The sequence below is a fragment of the Colobus angolensis genome, unplaced genomic scaffold (genome assembly GCF_000951035.1).
Source record: "Colobus angolensis palliatus isolate OR3802 unplaced genomic scaffold, Cang.pa_1.0 Scaffold86, whole genome shotgun sequence".
Lineage (NCBI taxonomy): Eukaryota > Metazoa > Chordata > Mammalia > Primates > Cercopithecidae > Colobus > Colobus angolensis.
Genome location: NW_012122487.1, coordinates 1825333 through 1852706, shown reverse-complemented (window position 1 = coordinate 1852706; position 27374 = coordinate 1825333). Strand labels below are relative to the sequence as shown.

General features: G+C 35.5%; 1 protein-coding gene across 2 annotated transcripts in view; it reads right to left on the bottom strand.

Annotated features, from left to right (window-relative positions):
• Positions 1–8059: 8059 nt before the first annotated feature.
• The window catches only part of HACD4 (3-hydroxyacyl-CoA dehydratase 4), a 26421-nt gene continuing 7106 nt past the window's right edge, over positions 8060–27374 (bottom strand). For both annotated transcript variants that reach the window (XM_011930350.1, XM_011930351.1), the window contains exons 4-7: positions 17380–17492; positions 12719–12825; positions 9164–9289; positions 8060–8230 (exon numbers count right to left, since the gene is read on the bottom strand). In XM_011930350.1, the coding sequence (XP_011785740.1) occupies positions 8148–8230; positions 9164–9289; positions 12719–12825; positions 17380–17492 (429 nt within the window). In that variant the 3' untranslated portion in view covers positions 8060–8147. The remainder of the gene's footprint in view (positions 8231–9163; positions 9290–12718; positions 12826–17379; positions 17493–27374) is intronic.

The following is a 27374-nucleotide window of genomic DNA, read 5'->3' as shown; positions in this document are numbered from 1 at the left end:
GATGGGGCCTTCATTAAAGCCCGAGAGTAGGTCCCTGTTTGGTCAGTTTGTATTTCTGACCCAACCAGCCTATTCATAGGAACCACTTCAAATGGAACTATGGGACAGAGTGTGGCTGGAACCATTCACATTCTTCATCACTCTTGTGGAAAGACACCCAACAGCATCATCTTCGTTTATGAATGTGTGTCATCACGGCTGTGGTCCTGGACGAGGTAACATGCTTTTAGATTTTCTGGGGGAAATACTTTACTGTGATCCTGGAAACTCTAAAATCTCATCTTAAATGTATGATATATATATATATATAATATTTATAAAGTTGTGAGTTATGTATTTAATCTGTTAATCTTCATAAATACTAAAAACTTCTTTAAAACTACAGCTTAGCTTATCTGATTCTTGTCAAACATAGGGAGCTTGTAAGATCATTTCCAGCTAAATTATTAAATATGAAACTGAATAAAAATGATTATTCCCTGAGGTTTGGTTTTATTTTTTGGATAAAATGATCTACCTCACAAAGTAGCTGTGAGGGTTAAAATAAATAATACAAAAATATGGTTTTATAAATTATAAAATGTTCCTGAAATGTTATCACTTTTGTGTTTCACTGCAAATAGCTGTAATGCTTGAACACATTCTTGACATATGTGGGGACTTGGGAAGACAATGGAAGTTTATTAAGAAATTGTTCTTAACAATCAAAACATTCTAGAAGTAGCATGTTAAGATACTTTATATAAGTTGAAAGAAAAACAAAACCAAAACTTATGTGTCTTCTAAATATAACGTACCCTTTGAGATACAATTGAAATTCATTACCTAATTAAGCTGATAGATTTCTTGAAATATATTTCTAGATGCAGGGTTGGTTTTCTTTAAAGAGAGAGTTGCACACACAATTATAGGCATCTATTATGTGCCACTATACAAGTTTCTGGGGTACAATCTGAACAAAACGTGTTATCCCTGCTCTCATGGAACTTACGGTCAGAGAATATAAATCACCAAACCATCATGAAGTAAGAACAGAACATGTTATAAATGTCCTACTTCTGCAAAGCCCTTTATAATTTGCAAAAGTTTAATTTACCATATGTCATTTAGTCTTCATAATAACTTTAAGCAGTTAAGGAAACTGGAACTCAAAGAGTCATTCAGTTAGTAAATACTGGAGCTTGATCTCAAATCAAACCTAGTGCTCTTAATTCCAGACCACATTATCTTTCACAAGACCACATCACTCAGCTGAATACCATGAAGTAACAGTAGACACCTACATTTATGTGATGAAGTAAGGCATGTTTTTACTAATTGACTTTCATATGGAATTAACTAACCTTATTTTAGATGAGATTTAAAACTCCAGCTACCCTTAGCAAAAATAAACTAGTTAGTAATTCTTATTTGGCATGTTATAAACATGTTCAGAACTACTATTTAAGGATTTTTAAAGCCATAAAAATTCATCTCTGTTGTGAAAACATTGGTGGCTTTTATATAAGTAGTTCTTATTAGCAGTTTTCTTTCTGATCAAAGCTGAAATAATTTAGACTCAAAAGCAGTGGTTTTCAAACTTTTCTCTGCATGAGGCTCATTTGAGGAGTCTATCAAAAGTTAGGATCCTGAGCTTATTCCCAGAGCTTCTGCTTCAACTATCTTTAGTGGAGACCTGGAATCTGCATTCTAAACAGGTGACCTTGTTAATTGTGGCTGTTGCTCCCTGAACGTACAATCTGAACACTACCCTGGCGAAACATGTCATATCAACATTAGCATATAACTCAGACAGAGAAGAATATTAAAATTATCTAAACCAATGGGAAACATTATAATTATTACAAAGCAATAATAAATGAGTAGAAGATAGATACTGGGTAAAGGGAGATAATTTTTAGCATATTTTAAACTTAATTTTAAATCACTTTAACACTTTAGTATCATAAAATGTTTTCTCCATATATAAACTTAAATAATTGTAAGATTCTTTCTTTGGGGAAATATTTTGGACATTGAGATTATATCTATTTGTACTTCTAAAACAAATACGGATTCTCACATTTGACAACTTGCTCAAGGCGGGCAAAGTAAGGAATAGTTTAAAAAAAGAAAAACATTAACTTAGGGACCTTAGTGAGATGTAGTTACCATATTATTAGATTGAAATGTTTAGTTTTCAGCAAAAAAAAAAAAATAACGAGGCATGAAAATAAACAGGAGTGTATGCCCCTTTCAAATGAAAACAAAACAAAAACTATCTCTGAAAAAGACTTGATGGTGGATCCACTAAAGGCTGTACAACAACTGCCTTAAGGATGTTTTTTAAAGAACCAAAGAGCATGTGGAAAAAGTCAAAAAAAAAAATGGATGAATAAAATGGTAGTGTCAATACAGAGAACATCTAAGATGATACAAAAAAGAAATTCAGGAGCTGGAAAGTAAGATAACTGAAATGAAAAACTCACTAGAGGTATTCAAAGGCAGATTTGAGCAGCAGAAGAATCAGTATACATGTAAATAGGACAATGGAAATTATTAGAGTCTGAGCAACAGAAAAACAATTGGAAAAAAGTGAACAGCGTATAAGGATCTGTGGGACGCATCAAGCAGACCAACGTATACATTGTGAGGATCCCAGAAGGAAAAGAGAGAAAGAAAGGGGCAGAGAGAATATCTGAAGAACAGCCAGATAATGACCAACAAACTCCAAGCAGAATGAATTCAAAGAGATCCACACAACTATCAAAAGCCAAAGCCAAAGACAGAATCTTTAAAATAGCATGAAAAAATCAATTCATCACATATGAGTGTGATGATTATCAGATTTCTCATCAGAAACTTTGGAGGCCAGAATGCAGTGAGCTCATATATTCAAAGTGTTAGGAAAAAAATACATCATCAACCACATTTCCTGTATTTGGCAAAACTGTTCTTCAGACATGAGAAAGAAATTAAGACATCCCCAGATAAACAAAAGCTAATAGAGTATGTTACCACTAGACCTGCCCCTGCCAGAAATGCTAATAGGGGTCCTGCAGGCTGAAATGGAAAGACACTAAACAAAAACTCAAAGCCACATGAAGAAATAAAGATCTCAGTAAAGAAAAATACATGGGCAATTGGAAAATCTACTACTTTTTGTTTTTTACATAGAGACTGTTTCATTTTTAAAAATTGATTTTGGACACACAGTGTATATAATTTTGTGAAACTTAAAGGAGTGATTGACAGAGATATAAAGAGCAGAATTTTTGTATATTTTTGAAGTTCAGCTGGCATAAGTCCAAATTACCTTCAGGATATTAAATGTCACCCTATGGTAACCACAAAGAAAACAGCTACAGAATATACACAAAAGAAATGAGAAAGATACTTAAACGCTTCACTATAAAAAAGTAAACTACACACAAAAGATGACAGTAATGCAGGAAATGAGGGACAAAAAAGCTAAGCTATGTAGAAAACAAATAGCAAAATGACAGGAGTAATTTCCTCCTTATCAGTCAGCCTCAAAAAGGAAGAAAATTCTGACATATACAAAATGGATGAAACTTGAGGACATTATGCTAAGTGAAATAATCCAATTACAAAAGACAGATACTGTATGATTACATTTATATGAGGTACTTAGAGCAATCAAAATCATAGAGACAAAAAGTAGGTGGTTGCCAGGGACAGGGCAGATGGGAGAATAGGGAGCCATTGCTTAATGAGTATAGGATTTAAGTTTTGCAAGGTTAAAAAAATTTCTGGAGGTGGATAGTGGTGATGGTTGCACAATATAAATAACTTAATACTACTGAACTGCACACTTAAAAATGATTAAGAAGCGATATTTTATATTTTACAACAAAAAAAATTTTAGAAAAAAAGTGTTAGATGTGCTTTCAAAATATCTAATGGTTCCTATTTCATCTATGTTACTTAAATTTGAGAAAGTAAGCCTTTGTCTGCACTGTAGAAAATGAAATAGGAATTTGGTGAACATACAGTTAAGACAGATAGTCAAAGAAATCAACTTTGCGATCTTGGTAACATCCAATTAACCAGATAGTTACTGTCTTGACTTCACTATGTCTGGGTTTCTTAACCTGGGGAACATGTACTTAAGTGGAAAAAGAAATTACATCTTTATTTTCACTAACTGATAATGAAATTTAGTATTCCTTTCCGTTATGAATATAGGCAACCAACCACAGTAGTATTAACAATTGTGTCATCGCCAAAGGAAATGGCAGATCTTTTTACGTTACAATTGTTGCAGATATCTCAAATTACTGTCAATCCTCATTTGTTTTAAAATAATTATAAATTCACTTGTTTCTTTTGGTTTTCAATTTTAAGAAGTTTTTAAGGTAATCTGGTTTAAAAAAATGAAAGCATTACTTAATAAAGAAATTTTAATTTATTATAATGACCCAGTAACGTGTAGTTTCTCTAATTTTCTCTTCATTTTAGTGATTGATTGTACATGTACTTCAGCAGTGTAAGTAGCCATCTTTATTGGGAGTGATTAAGATTAACCACCTAAAATTTGCAAAGCGTTTCTGTTCTCCTTGCACACTAAAGCTTTTAGTAACTTTTCTAAAATTTAGAAGATAACTATAAAAGCAGGAAAAAAATGTAGCTTTATAAAAGGATAATTTTTTAGAATCCAAATATGTTTATAAATATTTCAAGCAGCCTAATACTCAATTGTTTCTTTCCAAATGTTTTCTTTAGTGGAAATAAGTGACCCGTTTTTTAAATTACATTTTTATTAATACATTCTCACATCACAATATTTTTAATACCTTTTATGTAGTTACTAGATAAGATCTTTATAATTCTTTACCAAAAATTGAGTGATACATCAATGATATAGCAATGACTATCAGTTATTCACACATGTTTTAGATCTTCAAAGAAAGTATTTTTCAAAACTGTGAGAACATATGACTTGCATTACAGTAACTAGCAATAATTCAGTAATAATCCAAAACATGAATTTTCCTTTTTAAAAAGTACTTAATATATTTTTATACCTTTTATCTTCCTGTAATGTATGTGTGTGTCGTGATTTTTAAAATTAAAAAGAATACAGACTGGGGCATCATTTGTGTATTTGCTAAAGGTTTACTATTTTCATCAGGGTCTTCTCTTTTGAGATAGAGTATCACTCCGTCATCCAGGCTGAAGTGCAGTGGCTCAATCTCTGCTCACTGCAACCTGCACCTCCCAGGCTCAAGTGATTCTCATGCCCCCAGCCTCCCATGTAGCTGGGATTACAGGCATGCGCCACCACGCCTGGCTAATTTTTGTATTTTTAGTAGAGATGGGGTTTCACCATGTTGGCCAGACTGGTCTTGAGCTCCTGACCTCAAGTGATCTGCCCACCTCAACCTCTCAAAGTGCTAGGATTACAGGTGTGAGCCACCATGCCTGGCCAGGGTCTTCTTTTAAGGCATCAAAGCCCAAATAACTTAAAAGATGTTAATGAATACATGACATTAATGAATACTCTATCTGAGCACTAGGGACTGAATCCTGGTGTCCCCCATTAAAATCACATATTAAAGATGTAATCTCCAGCATGATGGCATTTGAAGCTGGAACCTTCATAAATGGGATTAGTATCTTTACAATAAGAAACAAGGGAGAGATGGTTTCTCCCTCCACCATGTGAGCATATAGCAAAAAGGCATCCATCTGCAAACCATGAAGAGGAATCAGCTAGCACCTTGGAACCTCATCAGGAACTTAATTGTCTAGCACCTTTATCTTGGACTTCCCTGCCTCGAGAACTGTGAGAAATATATTTGTTGTCTAAGCTACCCAGTTTATGGTAGTTTGTTATAGCAGCCAAGCTGACTAAGACAGCAATTAGTACCAAGAAGTACGGTGCTGCTATAACCAATACATAAAGATGTGGAAGCAGCATTGACGTTAGGTAACAGAAGCTGGAAGAGTTTTGAGGTACTAGAGTACCTGGAAGAGTACCGGAAGAGTTTTGAGGTACTAGTTTTTTTGCTAGAAAAGGTCAATATTGCCATGAAGGGATTGATAGAGGTGATTTTGGTGAGGGCTCAAAGACAAGAAGGTGGGAGAGAAAGCCTCCATCTTCATAGAGAACACGTAAATCACTACGAATAAAATGTTGGTAAACATATGGACAATAAAGGCCATTCTGATGAAGTCTCAAATGAAAATGAGGAACCTGTTATGGGAAACTGGAAGAAAGGTGATCTTTGTTATAATATGCCAAAGAACTTGGATGATTGTGTTCATGTTCTAGTGTTCTGTGGAAAGTAAAATTGTGAGCCATGAAATTAGATATTAAACTGAAGAGATCTCCAACCAGTGTTGAACCAGTGGCTCAGTTTATCTTGACTGCTTAAAGTAAAATGTGACAAAAAATGAAGACAGACTTGTTAACCAAAACGGAACCAGAACTTAAAGATTTGGGAAATTATCAGTTTGTCTGCATTACAAAAAGGTAAGAAAACATGTTTGGTAGAGAACACTAAGGGTGTAGCAGACCAGTCATCCAATTAGATTTGTGTGGGTGCGAACCACAGGCCTAATCAGCCACCCTAGCAGGAACACTGCCAGTTTGTATTGAAAGGAATGGAGATGGGACAGAATGAAGGAAGACTGTTGGAACTTCTTGGATCTGGGACCATAGAGCTATTCAGCTGTAAATGTACACTATTCTTCAAGAAAAGGAGAGACTGACCTCAAACGGTGATTCAGAGAACATCAGGGGTACCTTCTCAGTTTCAAAAGGGGCAGTCATTGCCTTGGTTTCAATAGGCCTGACAGCTTCTGCCTGGTGATATGGGGGTCATCCTCCTCCAACATAGTCCTGGGGGCAATACCTCTGCCTCACTGGGTCTTGAAGCCAGAGTATCAGGCCAAAGAGGATTATTTCTAAGCCTAAGATCTCATGGTGTTTGCCTTGCTAGGTTTTGGACTTGTTGGGGACCCATTACACCTTCCTTTTTTTCCTGTTTCTTGCTTTGCGTGTCCCATCATTGTATTTTGGAAGCACATAACTTGTTTCATTTCACAGGTTCACAGCTGGAAAGGAATTTTGCCTCAGGATGAACTGTACCTTGAATCTCACTCACATCTAATTTAGATGAGACTTTGGACTTTAGCATTGAGGCAGGAATGAGTTAAGACTTTTAAAGCTGTTGAGATGGAATTTATGTATTTTGCATGTGAGGAGGACATGAATTTTGTAGGGCCAGGTACAGAATGCTATGGACTGAATCTTTGTGTTCCCCCAAAATTCATGTGTTAAGCCCTAACCTCCAATATGATGGTATTTGGAGGTGGAGCCATTGGGAGGTAATTAGGTCATGAGGGTAGAGCTCTCATGAATAGGATTAGTGCCATTATAAGAGACACAAGAGAGTTGATCTCTCTGTCTCATGTGAGGTCACAGAAGGACATCTACCTGCAAACTGGGAAGAGGGCCCTCACCAGGAACTGCATTAGCTGGTGCCTTGATCCTAAATGGAATTGCCAGCCTCCAGAACTGTGAGAAGCGTTGCTGTTGTTTAAGCCGTTTGGTTTATGGTGTTCTACTTATAGCAACCTGAGCTAAGACATAGGGCTTGGAAAGGTACTTAATTTTCTAAACATATCTAATGTTTAGGGTGAGTATTGAATTATTAGCTCTGAAGACAGAAATCTGTCTATAAAATATGTTATTCTAGGCAACTGTGGAATATATTTTCCATCCCTCCCCTCCTACAGATCTATTTGGGAACTCGGAAGTGAAAAAGAATACATGTAATTTAGGTTATCAAGTTTGGTTTCTTAATTTAATTGAATCTATTGCAGTTAATCTCCTATTTCTCATTAAACTTACAGGAAAATAATCAGACTACATACAATATAAGTGTAACTTGTATAAAATCCAAACGAAGCAGGAATTTTGGTGAAGCAGGGTATGGAGAATATATATGTCTTAAAAATACAATGTGTGAAAAACATAGCCTGTTATGTCTACAGTTTTGGGGGTATGTGCAATCATTTCATGTAATGGATTTTTATCAAACATAAGGTATTTTTCCACCAGAATACTTCCTGTGTTGTATTTACTGCAGTTGAATCCACAGCCTGTCTTTTCTCATGTCACACTGGAATGCTGTACTTCACATTTTCTTTTTTTTAATGGGAAAGATTCCGAGGATGTCTCTTCTTTCTGAGTATAGATGACTGTAGGTAAAATACATACCTAATGTGGAGAAAGAAGTTGCAAAAGTAAGTAACGTTAACTATTTCTCTGGAAGGAACATTGAGTTTAAAATACAGTCAGAGTGCTGCCCAAATCCAGGGAGAAGACATTTGCAAGGGAGATGTGAGAAGGAATGCTGAAAGAAGTGTCCGGATTTTATGCAGAAAGAGAGGTAAATAAAACTCTTCTATCCTACTTTTTTTAATGCAAGGAATTGTCTTCCTTTCTTTAGCATAGTTCTCTCCACCTCCCTTTAAAGTTTGACATTTTTGTCTTTTCTCTCTATGTGTTGTTTTTATGTTTGATATCTGTTATCTTCTAGAGATAATCATTATTTTGGGGATTTGTGAAGGTTAGAGCTGGGAAAACAAAAATTTAATAGTGAAAGTTTTTTCCCCAATTTCCTGGAAAATAATTAGGTTTAATGATCAAATTTATTCAAGGGTAAGTTTTTGTTCCATACATTTTTCTTGAGTCTCTAACACCGACTTCCATTTGCCTGATAGGAAGTGCTAGCTTGAAAAGCCAAACAAAATGGAAGAATAAACAAACAAGAAACAAAACAACAAGAAACAAAATGGATATAAATGGAAAAATCAGAAATGGCCAGTTCTTCTTAGTTTGACATCTAGGTTTTATTTGTAGATATCTGTGCACATGGTCCAAACTTCTATATCTCATACATAATGCAGCTATGTTTTCTGATAGTAAAATTGTTCTTATTTGTACAGTGAAAGGGAAATATATGATCCCATGATGCCCGGCAAAAAGCATTATAACCTCCAGGGGCTTCACTAACAAGATCTAATTCATCATGTCAGGCTTCCTCTTTGGTCTCTCCCATGTTTACCAACCTGTATATTAAGGTAGGTGGCAAGCACTAACCAAAAAGCACAGGAAAAATGCAAAAACAAGACCAAAAAAGTCACTTACCTATAAAGAGCATCATGAGATATATTTTCAGCACATATGGGAAATAGATGGATAAGTCAAAGGGCAGCTTGGTGGAATAAGTGCCAAATGATTCAAAATAAGGCAGCGATTGATAGATGGCAAATGCTGTTAAAAAAGAAAAGCATCATGAAGGTTTTCCTCCTTAAGTTGTTACAGAGATGTGTATATATGTCTTCAGAGTTGCAGGATATTTTGAATTTGATAATGACAGTTTCGTAATAGTTGCTGAATCTTTTTGCTAAACCTAGTTTAATACAGAAATCTGCGAAATGATTAAGTTGGCAAAGTGCTTACAGTAGTATGACTTGTTGAATGTTTGTCCATGGTATGCTTTATCGTGCCTCCAGAGGAAGAATTTACAATGTTTTTTAAAATGTTATCTCAAAATACATTTGTCCACCTAGCCACAAATAGGGGTGATAGACAGATGAACTTGGAAAATGGTGCATATATTTTCCTCTTAAGAGTTTCACAACACGTATTAACATAGTAGAGATTGTGAGAAATTCTGCAATAAAAAAAAATACCACCTAACCTTTCCTCAATCTAACTGGACTTAGAATATCTGCTTCTTCCTCCTTAACCACCAGTTGTACTTAATAAGTATTTTGAAGAACTCTATGAGAAATGCTGGCCTAAATTATTTTGAGGGAGGGAGCTGGCATCAGATAAAAAATGATGAAAGTTCGGTAACATTGTATCCCATGTATAGATATTTTTGGTAACATTTCATGGAATGAAATGGTAATATGCTAACATTATGTAAGATGTTATCATTAGGGTAAGCTGGGTGAAGGGTACATGGGAATGGTGTACTATTGTTGCAATTCTTATGGGTCAAAATTATCCCTACATAAAAGGTTTTTTAAAAGAGAAAGATGAAGAAAAGGCAGGCGTTCACAACTGTTAGAGCCGAGTGGAGGTATGAGTAGCATCATTATAGGATCTGCCACTGACACAAAACATGCAGTTTAAGGTTAACACAGGCTGCACCTATGTCTCTAGCATTTTATCAGTATAATTAGTTGATCTGGTTATTTACATAAGCTTTGTTTTTATCTTATATCTGTCAGATGGGAAATTATAGTCATTAAAAATTAGTAAAGTTGTCAAAAGTTTAATAGGTTTATTTAACTGTGCAGTTTTATACTTTGGGACATCTGACATACAGAAACATATAAAGATAAAATGACAATTACCTGTATTCCACCACCCAGAGTTAATCATTATTGACATTTTTGTCATATATATCTCTAGACTATTTTCTGCATATACCTTATTTTGTAATTGCAAGAATAAGTTTATGAAGTGAATAAAAGAATAAGGGTTGTATGGCAACCATATAAGAACATGGCTTTCCTAGAAAGGAAAAGGATTCGAATTATGAAATAACAAGAATGCAAAAGTTTCCTATACATTTATCCATCCTTTATTCCTAGGAAGGGATTAGTTATATTTCTACCTTATTATTTTATATATTCTTTTAAACGTGATTAACTTTTAATTGGCAAATCATAATTGTATACATATATGAAGCACAATGTGATGTTCTGATGTATGTGTACAGTGTGGAATGATTAAATCAAGCTAATTAACACATCCATCACCTCACTCATTTCTTTGTGGTGAGATTTGAAATTTACTCTTAGCTATTTTGAAATATACATTATTAAGTACAGTCACCCTGCTGTGCATTAGATCTCAAAAATGTATTCCTTCTAACAAACTTTGTACCCTTTGATCAACAACTCCCCATTTCCTTTCTATATTCTCTACAGTACTATTATATAATAAAGATATGTACATGATATTTCAATGAGAGGTGATTTGATTCTTAAAGAATGGACAATCAGGTTTTATTTTGTGGATTTCAAGACAATTATTCTCTAGATCCATTTGGCATAGTCTATTCCAAAATTAATAATTCTTCCTTTTGAATCAAAACAAATTTAGAAATTCTAACATGATTTACAATAACTTAAGCTCTTTTTATCTGCTCATCAGTAGATAGAAAATACATGTTTTTGTTTTATAATTGGCTTTTATATACTTTGTCAATGTCATCATTTTATGTTAAATCTATGTCCTTATGTTTTTCCATTAGTTACCTTAACATGCTTTCTTATTTTATGCCTTCAATTTTCAAAACTTTAATCATGTCTTACAGAATGCTCCTCACCAGTCTACCAGATCCATTGCAGAAGAAACCATATGTCCTCCAAATATCCTCAAACTCTGCAAACTGATGATCTGAATGATTTGATCTTAAGTTTTAGGTTTATATTTAGGCTATATAATTAGCCTACTCATATTATATTCAATAATTCATTCTGTGTTTATTGAGCATATATACTGGTGCATAAGAGGAAGGAAGGAAGCAAAGAAACAAGACACAGACATCCTTTTACCCCCACGGAGCTTAGAATCTAGTCAAGGAAATGGACATTAATCAAAGAATCATACCAATGTGTAATTATGCTGAGATAAGCCCTATAAGACAGCAGCCCCCAACCTTTTTGGCACCAGGTACTGGTTTTGTGGAAGACAATTTTTCCACAGACCGGAGGAAGAAGGATGATTTCAGGATGGTTCAAGCACACGACATTTATTGTGTACTTTATTTGTATTATTATTACATTGTAATAAATAACAAAATAATTATACAACTCACCATAATGTAGAATCAGTGGGAGCCCTGAGCTTATTTTCCTGCAACTAGATGGTCTCATCTGGGGGTGATGGGAGACAGTGAAAGATCATCAGGCATTAGATTCTTATAAGGAGCATGCAACCCAGATCCCCATGCACAGTTCACAATAGGGTTTGTGCTCCGATAAGAATCTGATGCCTCCACTGATCTGACAGGAGGTACAGCTCAGGCGATAATGTGGGCAATGGTGAGTGGCCATAAATACAGATGAAGCTTCACCTGCTAGCCCACTGCTCACCTCCTGCTATGCGGCCTGGTTCTTAACAGGCCACAGACCGGGATCATAGCCCGGGTTGGGGGCCCCTGCTATAAAAAGATTCATGATGCTGTACCCAGGGGAACTCAGTTGAGGAAGTTAGGGAATGCCTCCCTCAGAAAATGATGATTAATCTCAAGGTAGAGTTAACTAGTTGCTGAGAGAGGGTAGGATACATGGTAAATGGTAAGTGGGAAAGAGTCTCACCAGAGGGAACTGAATTTCTGTGCATTAAAAGTTAAAAATCATAGACTCTCTAAATGTTAACCTCTTTTTGGTGAGTAAGCAGACTCTGAGAGGTTAAATGAGTTACCCAAAATTCATACAGTGAGTTAATGAAGGGAAGGACTCAGATGCCGTTGCTTTCTGTCCAGTATTTTGTCTACTGTGCAGAGCTGCTTCCCTCTTCAACTTTGCCTCTTTGCATCAAGGGAAATATCCCAGGAAAGATACATTGAGTGAGCTAAGCATTCGCAAAAATAGTAATTTAATCATCAAAACTTTAGTGAACCATTATAACTAGATGGCTTTTGTCAGTAAGGAATACAGCAAGTCACTCTTTTCTTACCTTCAGCGAGAACACACAGAGGATAAATTGGCATCCATAGTGTTTGACTGAGCCATGTCAAGACAGCATAGGATATTCCTATGACTGATAACATGCTATAAGTGTACCTGAAAGGAGATGAAAAGCTCATAAACATCAATTTCTGCTAATACCTGGGAAATAGAATGACTGTACTGTGTAATTAAATACAGAGATACAACTGGAAAGTGTGCAAATTATGTAATTTATTTCCTATAATTTAAGCAAGAGATTTTTTTTAAATGGGGGAAAGGGACCAAGTCAATCTGGCTTGTCTCATGGGGTAGATCATGAATAATTATAAAGCTAAACAGAGCAAGTAAGTCTTACTCCCTCCTCAGAAAAATACAGTAACAAATTTCCTTGATTAGTGACTTCAATTTCATTAAAAAGCCAAGCCCATTTTTTGCACCAAGCAGCTAGGTTTTTTAATGACAGACATACTTGTAAATAGCTCAGGAATTCATTTAAAAATAAAATGTGACTTCCAAATCTTTATTTGGCAATTTTGCTTCTGCAGGTGTACTAGCTATGTGATCAATTAAAGAACTGGCCTTGGGAGCTGATTTGGGTATAGTAGCGAGCTTTAAGCCTACTGCTGTGATGTAATAGATTAAGTAGTCTACATTGTGTTTTATTTCTTGGAATAGGACACTGGTTATTAGGCTTGAGCATATATCAGAATCACCTAGATGGCATGTGAAAACAAATTGCTGGACCCTACTCCAAAGTTTCTGATCCAATGGAACTGTGGTACACCCCAGACTTTGTATTAACAAGTTCCAGGTGATGCTGATGCCACTGGTCTAAGGACCACACTTTGAGAACTACTGATATAGACAGACAATAAATACATATGACAAAACCACCCAAACAACCTTGAAAACATTAATGGGGAAGAGTAAATCTCTCTCAATCCAGGACCTGAATTCCGCCCCTCAGAGACAATAGCCAATGTCAGTTTCTTAGGTATTCTTTCAGAAATGTTTTTGCATTTACATATCTATGTGCATATTTACTACATAAAATATATACCAGCAGTGGAGGACCTCACTGAACATAGCATATAATCAAGCTTTTTGATCTTTACCAATCAAAGTGAAAAATGGTATCTCATCTTTTTCCCCTCATATTAGAAGAGTAGGTAAGCATCTTTTCATGTTTAAAAGCCACTTTTGGCCAGCTGTGGTAGCTCACTCCTGTAATCCCAGCACTTTGGGAGGCCAAGCCACGCAGATGACCTGAGGTCCGGGGTTCAAGACCAGCCTGGCCAACATGGCAAAACCCCATCTATACTAAAGATATAAAAATTAGCCGGGCATGGTGGCAGGTGCCTGTAATCCCAGCTACTCAGGAGGCGGAGGCAGGAACATCACTTGAATCCAGGAGGCGGAGGTTGTGGTGAGCTGAGATCGCGCCACTGGACTCCAGCCTGGGTGAGAGAGCAAGACACCATCTCAAAAAAAAAAAAAAAAAGCCACTTATGATGAGGGTCCAATTTATCTTTTTTTCTTTTGTTGTGTTTCTGGTATCATATCTTATAATCCACCGCCAAATCCAGTAATCAAGATTTACACCTATATTTTTTTCAAAGAGTCTCATAGTTTTTCCACTTATATGTGAGTGGTAACTTCATTTTTTGTGTGTGTATATCCAGTTGTCCCAGCACCATTTGTTAAAAAAGACTATTCTGGCCGGGCACGGTGGCTCAAGCCTGTAATCCCAGCACTTTGGGAGGCCGAGACGGGCGGATCACGAGGTCAGGAGATCAAGACCATCCTGGCTAACACTGTGAAACCCCGTCTCTACTAAAAAATACAAAAAAAAAAAAAAAAAAAACTAGCCGGGCGAGGTGGCGGGCGCCTGTAGTCCCAGCTACTTGGGAGGCTGAGGCAGGAGAATGGCGTAAACCCGGGAGGCGGAGCTTGCAGTGAGCTGAGATCCGGCCACTGCACTCCAGCCCGGGGGACAGAGCGAGACTCCATCTCAAAAAAAAAAAAAGACTATTCTTTCCCCATCGAATGGTCTTGGCATTGTTGTCAAAAATTAATTGACCAAAAATGTGTGAGAGTTTATCTTTAGACTATCGATTTTATTCTGTGATTTATCCTTACACAATACCACACTTAATTATTGCTTTGTAGTAAGTTTTGAAATGGGAAAGAGTGAGTCCTTCACCTATATTCTTCTAAGATTGTTTTGGCTATTCTGAGTTCCTTGAATTTAAATATGAGTTTTAGGATCATCTTCTCAGTTTCTGCAATGAAGTTATCTGGGTTCTAATAGGGATTACACTGAATCTGCAGATCAATTTGGGGAATACTGCCATCTGAACAATATTAAGTTTTCAAGTCATGTGGGATGTCCTTTCATTTATTTAGATATTTAATTTTTTCAACAATGCTTTCTCAACAATGTATAAATTCTGTGCATCTTTTGTTAAGTTTATTTCTCAGTACTTTATTCTTTTTGATGCTGCTATAAACAGAATTGTATTCTTGATTTGATTTTGTGGTAGTTAATTGCAAATGTATAAAAAATAATTCATTTTTACATATTGATAATTTTTTATCAATAAGATATCATCTGCCAATAGAGATAGTTTTACTTGTTGCTTTCCAGCCTACATGTCTTTTATACCATTTTGTTTGTTTTCTGTTCTGTCTTATTGCCATGGATAGAACTTCCAGCACAATGATGAATATAAGTGGCAAGTGTGGATGCCCTTGTCTTGTTCCTGCATGTTAGGAGGAAGGCATCAGTCTTTCATCATTAACTATCATATTAGTATGAATTTTTCACAGATGCTTTTTTCAGGCTGAGGAAATTTCTTGCTCATTTCTTTAGGAAAAATAATTATAGAGTAGAGTGGGAAGATAAGTTTACCCCCATTTTACAGAGGAAAATAAAAGTTTCTAAAAGTTAGGTGCCTTGGAATTTCACTCCTAGGTATAAGGGAAATGAAAACATGTGCACACAAAAGCTTGTATATGGATGTTCATGGCAGTATTCCTCATGGCCAAACAGTAGAAACCACCCAAATGTCCATCAGCTGATAACTGGGTACACAGAAAGTAATAAATCAATGCAATAGAGTATTACTCAGCCCAAAAAGCAATGAAGTACTGACACCGGCCACAACACAAAGGAACCTTGAAAACATTATGCTAGGTAAAAGAAGCCTGTTACAAAAGGCCACAGATTGAATGATTCCATTTATATGAAATTTCCAGGATAGGCAATCCACAGAGACAGCATATGTGTGGTTTCCAGGGGCTGGGGGAAGAAGGGAGTGGGTACTCCTCATACTGCTACTCCCTCCTCATACTGCTACTGGGTATGAGGTTTCTTTTACGGATGATAAAAATGTTCTAGGATAGTAGTGATTGCACATCTCTTTGGATACACTAAAACTCACAAATTTTATATTTTAAAAGGGTGAACTTTATAGTACATAAACTATATCTCAATAAAGTTGTTATTAAAATAAGAAAGGTTAAGTGATTTGCCTAACATCACTTAGCAAGTGAGTAGTGGAGGTGGGTTTCATCCAGAGAGATCTTCTATCTTCATGTTCAAAAGTCTTCCTATGACAGCATGCTACTTCTTTCAGTGCAAACGTTTTGTTCTCCAATGTATTTATTGAGCTTCTCTGAGACTGAATGAGTAAGCATACCCAAGAGTAACATACTAGAAAGCTTCAATCCCAAATGATGTTCCACTGTCTCATGAATAGAAGTTACAGGCTACAAAAGTCCATGAAGTTTGCCCCAAGTCCACTAAACTATCAATTCAAAAATGAGAAATTACTAATTTATATACATAATTAAATTCATTGTACTTCAACAAAAGATTTCATTCTGATTCACTCTAGGACTCAACTTATTATTTAAACATATTTTAATCCAGTTAAGTTATTGAAAATATAATTAAAAAATTACATACCCTTGGCTAAAAAACAAACTAGGGCTCTTGTGTTACCTATCCAGATCCAGATCTCTCAAGTGGGAGGGACAATTCTCATTTGTGAAAGCTGACCTAGCAGTTAGGACACCTCCCCAGAGTGAGGTGTAAGCACTCACTGAGCAAAGGGGACTGTTTTACACCACCACTTGTAGAGGTAAGACTAGGCACATCTCACTGCAAAGTTTTAGAACTAGCAGTAAAAGGACTTAAGTTAGTCATTTGAACCCACTGGAATTGTAAATGAATGTGGGAGTGCATTTTCTTCCTGAGAGGCCCTATATTTAAAAGATTTTTGAATGCACAGAAACTAACTGTAAATTCCGGTGATATAATAAAAGAGCTGCTTTGCTTATTAAAGCAACTGTACTAAAGCAACTGTGAGGAATGCCTTCGTTAGGAAACAGCTGAGGGTTATTCCAAGTTGGTTTTATGCCAAGCCTTCTGCGGAAACCTGAATGTGCTGATTTACTGTTGTAATACCATGGTAGGTTTTCATTATTTTTGATATGCCCATTATGGATAACACTAAAAATACATTTCCATATCAAGATAAAATAATTTGAAAAGGGGATATGTTTTCCTCTCTCGTACCGAGTAACCAAATGTAAGCAGCTAGTACTGGTTTCACTGCAGAAAGCAATTTAGCCTTGTTTTAAGACATTATTTTACCTTCTTACCTAACCATATCCAATAGATTCCAAAAGATGAATAAAACACACACCACATATTTCCCTTGGACTTCCTCTTGACTGGTGATCACCACAAAAAGGATGATTATTCTCTCTGTGAGCTAACAAAGAAACAGCAAAGTCGGAAATTAGGATCATCTGTTAGGCTATGTAGGTAGTTTTCTAATTTTAAAAACCAGATCTCCTTTCAAAAGTATACTTTAGCTGGAAATATGTATACTAAATTGTTAATAATGCCTCCCTCCGAGAGAGTAGGGTTATGGCTGAATTTCAGTTCCTCATTTGTTTGTCTATATTTTACAAATAATATATAATGAATGAAAAAATGACATATATTTTATGTGAATCAGGATATTTCCTTTCTTCTTGCCACATGCATGTGTTTCTATTCACTTTGACAAGGCTTTATTGAGTGTCCACTGTGTGTCAGATGCCAAAATGAAAACACAGTCTTTGCTCCAGAGAGGGTAGCAGTGGTGGGAGAACTGAACAATAGCACAGTGTGTGCTAGATATGGGAGCACAGGTGAGCAAGATACTTTCTGCCTAGAGAAACAATGCAAAGAGATTAATGAAGACAGGCTACATTTCTTTTCATCCAAGTTGGATCTTGAAAAATGAATAAGAGTTTGTCAGGTAGACTGGATACGAGAGAGGGCATCCTAGGCAAAGGCAGTAGCCTGAGCAAACAGGCATAGGTGTGAAAATGGAGGGTGCCCAGGGGAGTAATGTGAACCACTGGGGGGCAAGAGGGAAGGGTGCATACAAGGGAATAAAAGGAGATGAAATTGAAAACATGTTCAGGCTGGGTTGTGAAGAGTTTTGAATGACAGGCTGAGAAATTTCAATTCCATCCAATAGAGAAACTATTGTAGCTTTTTTTTTTTCTTTTCAGTAGGGGAGTAATATAATCCTAACCCTTATAAGCTAGTGGAAAATGAAAAGAATTCAATACATTCCAAGTCAGCATTTACAGATCATCGAGACTTCACACATTTTTGGCTTTGCCCCAATTACTAGCCTCAAAAAATAAAAAAATACATTCCTTTTTCCCAACCTAAATATAAAGTGCCTTCTTACGTTATATTAATATATCCTGTACATTCTGTATTTTGTGTGTTTTTAATAGAATGTTTTACTTGCTCTTAATGGTCAAAGGAAAATATACTTAAGATTGAAGAGTCAAATTTGCAGTAAAGAAAAGAGGGGAATGATTTATATTTTTCTTTATTTTTAAAGTGGATCAAGGAGAAAAGACTGGGATAACCTGTGACTTAGCATTTATAGGCTGCTAGTCCTGGAAAATCACCTAGTGCACAGAAATCCAAGATTTGCCAACAGCGGGCCACATGATCAGAAATCCACGTGTATAAGCTATATCAGCATGTTTATGACATGACTACAGTGGTGAGTCAAGAGGGTCTATGCTTGGCTAAGGGGAATTAGATATGATTCAAACCTTAGTCAAACTATGGAAGCTATGTACATAGCTGTTTTTCTTTTTTCATTCTTTCTTTACAATATAATACTCTATTGATTTAGTTTCTATAATAAATTCTACTGAACTGCAATTATAATTACTGAACAATCCAACCTTGATGTCATGACACCTCTCAGCCTTCAGATACACAATCATAGCAGCAAACAAGTTCTTAGGCTCTACCTCTCTTATATTTGATCAATGCTTGGTAATTAGGAAAACCTTCTAGTTTTTGCTAGAAATCTCAGGAGATACACATATATGAATGGATACATGAATAAAATACAGATTTCTAATTACATGGCTGACTACTGAAAAATCTTAGACACCTCTCAATAAGATAATCTCTAGGGTCTCCTCTAAATAAAACATTTTGATACTAGCCCAGCCCCACCTTTTTAGAAATAAGAAATATGGGAACAGACCTGGAAATATATATATATATATCTGAAGTCTCCTAGTTTCCAGAGTTGTAAGCTACCCGTGATGTCAGGTCACCCCTTAATTGAGGAGGACAGAGGAGAAAATCTCCTAAAAGGGAGAGACTGGAGATGCATGATGAAACTCACCCTGTTGAAAATCATCACTTCACTGTGGCAAGTTAGCAATAAAATCCCAGCTGCACAGAAAGCAGCAACAGGATGGCCCCCCCAAACCAAACCACAACACACATACACACACAAGTGAAGACTCCTTCTATATTCGGTGTCAACGTAATTAGTTAAAAAATCATCTGATGGTTATTTAACTCTAACTTGACCATTCAAAGGCAATACAATGGGGAAATTTAGGCAGAGATGTTCTTAAATTGAAATAAAGCTTTTATTGTTTACTTTGTGCCAGGTTCCAAATATACACCACCTCACTTTATCTCCATAATGACCCTAAGAAGTAGGTGCTATTATTGTTATATGCGATTTACAAAAGACATGCATTTTACCAACTGAAAGTGACTTACTTACAAGTCTGGAATCAACATCTAGACAATACGACTTCAAATTCCTGAAATACTAAGACTCTGTCACCATTGTTACTTGATATGAGTTACTCCATCACCTAGTATCCAGGTTATCGCCTATTCTTTCAAAAAGCTTCTCCTTAAAAATTAAGCCTTAAAACAAGAGCCTCCTTGATTTTCTTAACACCAAAACAATTTTGAAGAAAAGGCTTTTAAAATTTATCAGTCTTCTTTAATATGACCATTTGGCCAGTTATTTAGAGCTTGACGCTTGGAAGAATTTAGCCCTTTGTAATTTTTAACAAATCCTATGAAAATATGACTAATTACTAGAGAATGGTCTCGTTTAGTACAACTCAAATAGGTAGAGTAAAACGTATAGTAAATATCCTACAACTTGGGTTAAATTAAACATGGTGATAATGTCATCTACTCAAAAGTGTGATAACTATATAATAAAAATGTTGGGCATTTTGAAGTTCTATTTGGGAATCCTAAACTCCAGGTTGAGCAATAATTGAAACTAAGTTGTTACTTTACAAATGGCAGGTAGTACTTGATTTATAAGCTATGGGAGGGTAAAATGATACTTCAACTACAGGGAAAATTTCGAGAATCTTAAAGTTAGTTTTAGTCTCAAAGACTATTTTACTAAAATGAAAATCTAAACTCTCAATCCTCTGAACTTTTCTGAGAACTTCAGAAATCTATCTTTATATATTCAAAAACTACCAATTACATTCTTCTGTAAGACAAATGCATTTAAATCATTGTATTTGTTTCTTTATTTATTCATCATTCAATAGATAATTATTGAGTGCACTGTTCTGGGTCCAAGGGGATACAGCTGTGAACAAGACCAAGCCCCTGCCTTCATAGTATTTATATTATACTTGGTGAAACACTAAACAAATGTAGCATAATAGTTGAGAGCTCAAGAGCCAAATAGCTTAAATGTCTGCTATAATATTCAAAACCTATGTGACCTTGCATAATTTACTTCTGTGTTAAGTAATTATAGTAGAGATAATAATTACCATCTATTGTTACATAGTAATTATCATATACAGGAAAAGGTTGTTGTAAAGATTAAATAAGTTAATACATGTAAAGAACTAAGAAGAGTGTTTGACACACATAAAAGCCCAAATAAATGTAAGCTATGATTAGGAAAATGAATATTTAAATATACTTTAATGTAGTGATTTACAGTATATACAGGAAAACATTTTTCTATGTAGATAATGACTGTGAATTTAAAAAATTCGATCTCAGCATCTGTAAAATTATGCTAGGAATATAGCTTTGTACTTATCACACTGAAAAACTACATGGATCAAATGTGAAAAACAGAGGAAAAATCTAAAATCTTACCTACAGAGTGAATGGGACATGTAATTCACTCTCAGGAGGCTTCCAAATTTGGAGAATGTTACAACTCAACACTATCTTTGGTAGTTTCTTCTCTAACAATATAAGCCTATTCCAAGCTCAAAACTGGTGAGAAAAATCTATGTGATTTTAAAGGAAAGTCAGATTATTTAGTCTAGCAACACAAATAAGCACCTGCTTCACAGCTAAAAAGAAATTAGGGTAAAACCTGGCTTTTTGCCTAAAAGGGTTTAAGATACTTCCTTCCCTTTGGGAATTCCTTCATATTTGTTCTCTTAAGAGTATGTGACTGTGAAATCTTTAGAGGGATTTTTGACAAACAGATCCCTGCTTGCCCTGATCAGGAATAGAAGTGTTACTGGCAAATACAGAAACAGTTTATGTGATTTGGGCTCATAAATGGAATCTCGGTAAGCACAATAATTTAGGAGTATTCATTTTTACTGTTTTGGTTAAGAAATTTTAAAAATTGAGTAAAAATATATAAAATTAATACTGCAGGAGTGTTTGTTATGACACAGAGGGAAGGATGTGTATTGAATCATTTTAATTCAATTATAAATGAAATATTTGCATTTAAAGCATTTCTCAAAAAGTGATGGAGTAATCTATTAAGGGTTTCCTATAGGGGATATCAGTCTAATGTTATGACACAAAGGTTAGTGTTGGCTATTTTCCCCTCTTCTTGAGTTGAAACATCCTAAAGCAGTATAAATAAAAATCTCCTTCCCAGGCTTCTGTACAAGCAAACTGAACAAAGCCCCTCAAAATCAACATTTCAGAGTTGATAGTGATTCTGTACTATAAGTCAAGTTGTTTTGATTAAATTTACTGAAATCAACTACTTTTCCAATTGAATATTTTTTACTAAGCTAATAAAGTATGCAAGCTCATTTGGGAGGAGGGGATTGGAGAAGGGAGATACCTAGTTTTCATTTATATTATCATTTCCTTTATGCTTCTTTTGGACCATTTTAATATTTCCATTTTAAAAAGTAAAAGTATCAAAGTTTACTATATTTTCTTATGATTTTTATTGTCGTGTAATTATTTCAAAAATTGGAAGTCTATAAATAGCTACGCTATGGTTTTGCCCTTTTTCCCTAAGTGTATAAAAAAATAAAATATATGTCAGTTAAATGATTATTGTCTTTTGGTCAATCGTTTTTTTCCTTTCCTTTCATATGTAATTTTAGAAATTCGTAAGTTTTTCGCTAGGTGTCAAAATAAAGATGTGGATGTAAAACATTTTAAAATGCACAGGGCAAACCAAATCCAGCAGCACATCAAAAAGCTTATCCACCATGATCAAGTGGGCTTCATCCCTGGGATGCAAGGCTGGTTCAACATACGCAAATCAATAAATGTAATCCATCATATAAACAGAACCAAAGACAAAAACCACATGATTATCTCAATAGATGCAGAAAAGGCCTTTGACAAAATTTAACAGCCCTTCATGCTAAAAACGCTCAATAAATTCGGTATTGATGGAACGTATCTCAAAATAATAAGAGCTATTTATGACAAACTCACAGCCAATATCATACTGAATGGGCAAAAACTGGAAGCATTCCCTTTGAAAACTGGCACAAGACAGGGATGCCCTCTCTCACCACTCCTATTCAACATAGTGTTGGAAGTTCTGGCAAGGGCAATCAGGCAGGAGAAAGAAATAAAGGGTATTCAATTAGGAAAAGAGGAAGTCAAATTGTCTCTGTTTGCAGATGACATGATTGTATATTTAGAAAACCCCATTGTCTCAGCCCAAAATCTCCTTAAGCTGATAAGCAACTTCAGCAAAGTCTCAGGATACAAAATCAATGTGCAAAAATCACAAGCATTCCTATACACCAGTAGCAGACAGAGAGCAAAATCATGAGTGAACTATTCACAATTGCTTCAAAGAGAATAAAATACCTAGGAATCCAACTTACAAGGGATGTAAAGGACCTCTTCAAGGAGAACTACAAACCACTGCTCAGTGAAATAAAAGAGGACACAAACAAATGGAAGAACATTCCATGCTCATGGATAGGAAGAATCAATATCATGAAAATGGCCATACTGCCCAAGGTAATTTATAGATTCAATGCCATCACCATCAAGCTACCAATGGCTTTCTTCACAGAATTGGAAAAAACTAAAGTTCACATGGAACCAAAAAAAGAGCCCGCATTATCAAGACAATCCTAAGCCAAAAGAACAAAGCTGGAGGCATCATGCTACCTGACTTCAAACTATGCTACAAGGCTACAGTAACCAAAACAGCATGGTTGGTACCAAAACAGAGATATAGACCAATGGAACAGAACAGAGCCCTCAGATATAATATTACACATCTACAACCATCAGATCTTTGATAAGCCTGACAAAAACAAGAAATTGGGAAAGGATTCCCTATTTAATAAATGGTGCTGGGTAAACTGGCTAGCCATAAGTAGAAAGCTGAAACTGGATCCCTTCCTTACACCTTAAACAAAAATTAATTCAAGATGGATTAAAGACTTAAATGTGACACGTAAAACCATAAAAAACCCTAGAAGAACACCCAGGCAATATCACTCAGCCGTGGGCAAGGACTTCATGACTAAAACACCAAAAGCAATGGCAACAAAAGCCAAAATTGACAAATGCGATCTAATTAAACTAAAGAGATTCTCTACAGCAAAAGAAACTTCTATCAGAGTGAACAGGCAACCTACAGAATGGGAGAAAATTTTTACAATCTATGCATCTGACAAAGGGTTAATATCTAGAATCTACAAAGAACAAATTTACAAGAAAAAAATCAAACAACCCCATCGAAAAGTGGGCGAAGGATATGAATGGACACTTCTCAAAAGAACACATTTATGCAGCCAAAAGACATATGAAAAAATGCTCATCATCACTGGCCATCAGAAAAATGCAAAAACAAAACCACAGTGAGATACCATCTCACACCAGTTAGAATGGTGATCATTAAAGTCAGGAAACAACAGGTGCTGGAGAGGATGTGGAGAAACAGGAACACTTTTACACTGCTGGTGGGATTGTAAACTAGTTCAACCATTGTAGAAAACAGTGTGGTGATTCCTCAAGGATCTAGAACTAGAAATACCACTTGACCCAGCAATCCCATTACTGGGTATATACCCAAAGGATTATAAATCATGCTGCTATAAAGACACATGCACACGTATGTTTGTTGAGGCACTATTCACAATAGCAAAGACTTGGAACCAACCCAAATGCCCATCAATGACAGACTGGATTAAGAAAATGTGGCACATATACACCATGGAATACTATACAGCCATAAAAAAGGATGAGTTCATGTCCTTTGTAGGGACATGGATGAAGCTGTAAACCCTCATTCTAAGCAAACTATTGCAAGGATAGAAAACCGAACACCACATGTTCTCACTCATAGGTGGGAACTGAACAATGAGATCACTTGAACACAGGATGGGGAACATCACACACTGGGGCCTGTCGTGGGGTGGGGGGAGGGGGAAGGAATAGCATTAGGAGATATACCTAATGTAAATGACGAGTTAATGGATGCAGCACACCAACGTGGCACATGTATACATATGTAACAAAACTACACATTGTGCACATGTACCCTAGAACTTAAGGCATAATAAAAAAATAAAAAAATAAAAAAATGCACAGGAAACAAAAGCACAAGAAACAGAAACACAGTATAAAAACAAACCTATCCCCTGTGTACACACCACCACTACTTGATACCTGTAATGCTAATTGCTCAACTAGGTAATCAGTTCCTACTGTTGGTTGGAATTATTTCTCTAGATATTTTGGAGGACTAGTTCCCCCCAAGAAGAATTCAGTTGTCACTTAACAATCTCCTTTTTTTTGAGACGGAGTCTTGCCCTGTTGCCCAGGCTGGAGTGCAGTGGCACGATCTCGGCTCACTGCAACTTCCGCCTCCAGGGTTCAAGCCATTCTCCTGCCTCAGCCTCCCCAGTAGCTGGGATTACAGGCGTGCACCACCATGTCCAGCTAATATTTTTTGTATTTTTAGTAGAGATGGGGTTTCACCATGTCGGCCAGGATGATCTCAATCTCTTGACCTCATGATCCGACTGCCTCGGCCTCCCAAAGTGCTGGGATTACAGGCTTGAGCCACTGCGCCCGGCCCACTTAACAATCTCTTGATGGTAATATCAAAATCACATGACAACTGTATAGACATGGTTTTTCAGCTTACTTAAAAGCAGCCACTCTCTTAACTACAGTTTCTTCATTTAAAAATGGGGAAACAGGAAAACTAAGAATGATTACACAATCTGAGAGTTTTGTTTCATTATTTTAAAGCAGGGGCCTCAGTGCAATCCCATAATGAGGGAATTCTAATTGTCTGCATAACTCTAATATAAGAAGGAGGTAGAAAATGAAACTTTGGGCACAATGGCATGTTTCTGAACCTTTATCCAACACTATTTCCATTGTGGGAACCACAAAAAGGATGATAAATTAATAAAAGAAATAGGGGCCAAATAAAATCTTAAAAGAGATAAAAAGAGGAAGCCAAACAACCACAACAAAAATTGATAATACTCAGGATGAAAATAATTTTCTTCCCTAACACAGTGATCTCTGACTTTATCTCTCCCAGTAACTGAAGTCTTAAAAATCATTTGCACTCCGCTAACATCAGACTTTGCAAACTCGCCTTTGAATAAAAGGTGTCAATGTATATTTGCCACTATGTTTAAATTGCCAAACCAAAATTTGGTTCTTTGGTTACAGTTATATTTCTATAAGCCCTTAAAGTTTTAATTAGCAGTGATTAAAATCAGGTGTATATTCTGGAATTCCTGGAACTCCAAGAAATCAGATTTCTAAGTTATTTAATAATTTCTATTACTAAACAAGCCTAATTTTGTAAAGTACATATGTGCACATTTTCTAGGCACATTCAAGCTGCTCAGTGAGTTTTCTTCCTTACAAAATTATCTATTCCCTCTAGGTGCATTCTCTACACTGGCAATAACTAAAATAACACTACTCTTAATTTTGAAAATGTTTACCATGAAACTAGTAGTAGCCACTTAGCCTAAAAAGGTAAAAAGTCCTTTAAAAAAATACCAATAGAAAACATAACTGAGATTTTAGATGAATTTAGTCATACTCCAAGCAAAATCATTCCAGATGATAGAATACAACTTTTATTTAATGTTAGTTGTTAATTTTATTTTCCAAGATTAGCATTATGGGATGCTGGTACTATATGTATTTTGGTTGTTTCGAAGTACACCACATTGTAAATAAGTAATAAACACCAATAGATCATGCTCCCAGATACTATGTTGCTGTTGGGACAGATCTGTATCCCCGTTGATTTTGTAAGGAACTATGTTAAAGGGAATTCCATCTAGGTCTTAGCTGGTTAACTGACTACTATGTTATTAGTTTATATACCATTACCCTAATTTTTATTTTACATTTGATATTTCAACATTTTAAATGTCTTTATCCTAATGGATACTATTTCCCTACTCTTATTTAATAAGTAAAATTTAAAATATTCCATAAACTTGTAATGCTCAGTTGTTAAAAGGCTCCTTAGGATTATACTATTTATATCTTTTAAGCTTTCATGATATTTTAGACAAATTTTAATAAAAGGATCTATGCCACTCTTTCATTTAACAAAAATTTAAAGTACACATTTACATTCTAAGCACTTTGCTAGGTGCTGGCAACACAATAGAATTCTGACATATTTTAATTTTACAATGTGAAATTGTCAAAATTATCAACTTTTCAAATTTATTTTGAGGATACCTAAAATAATACTCATGTAGATACCTATTTCTGTAGACTTTAAACTCATGTTCTTATAGTTGCATAGCCTTTACCGTCCCATAAGAAAGGGACAACTGTATTAACTATATAAAATCTATAGAAAATCTTTATTTTTATTTTTTTTTGCCTTTATCCAGCAATGATTTTCTACATGGAGTCACTACTAGTAAATTTCCCATCTTCCTTCAACCTGCCTTTACAAAGAACATGGTAATCTAGGGCTAGAGGCATGGAAGAGGGAACAAAGAATAGTTAAGAAAATAAAGCAACGGCAGCAAAAGCCAAAATTGACAAATGGGATCTCATTAAACTAAAGAGCTTCTGCACAGCAAAA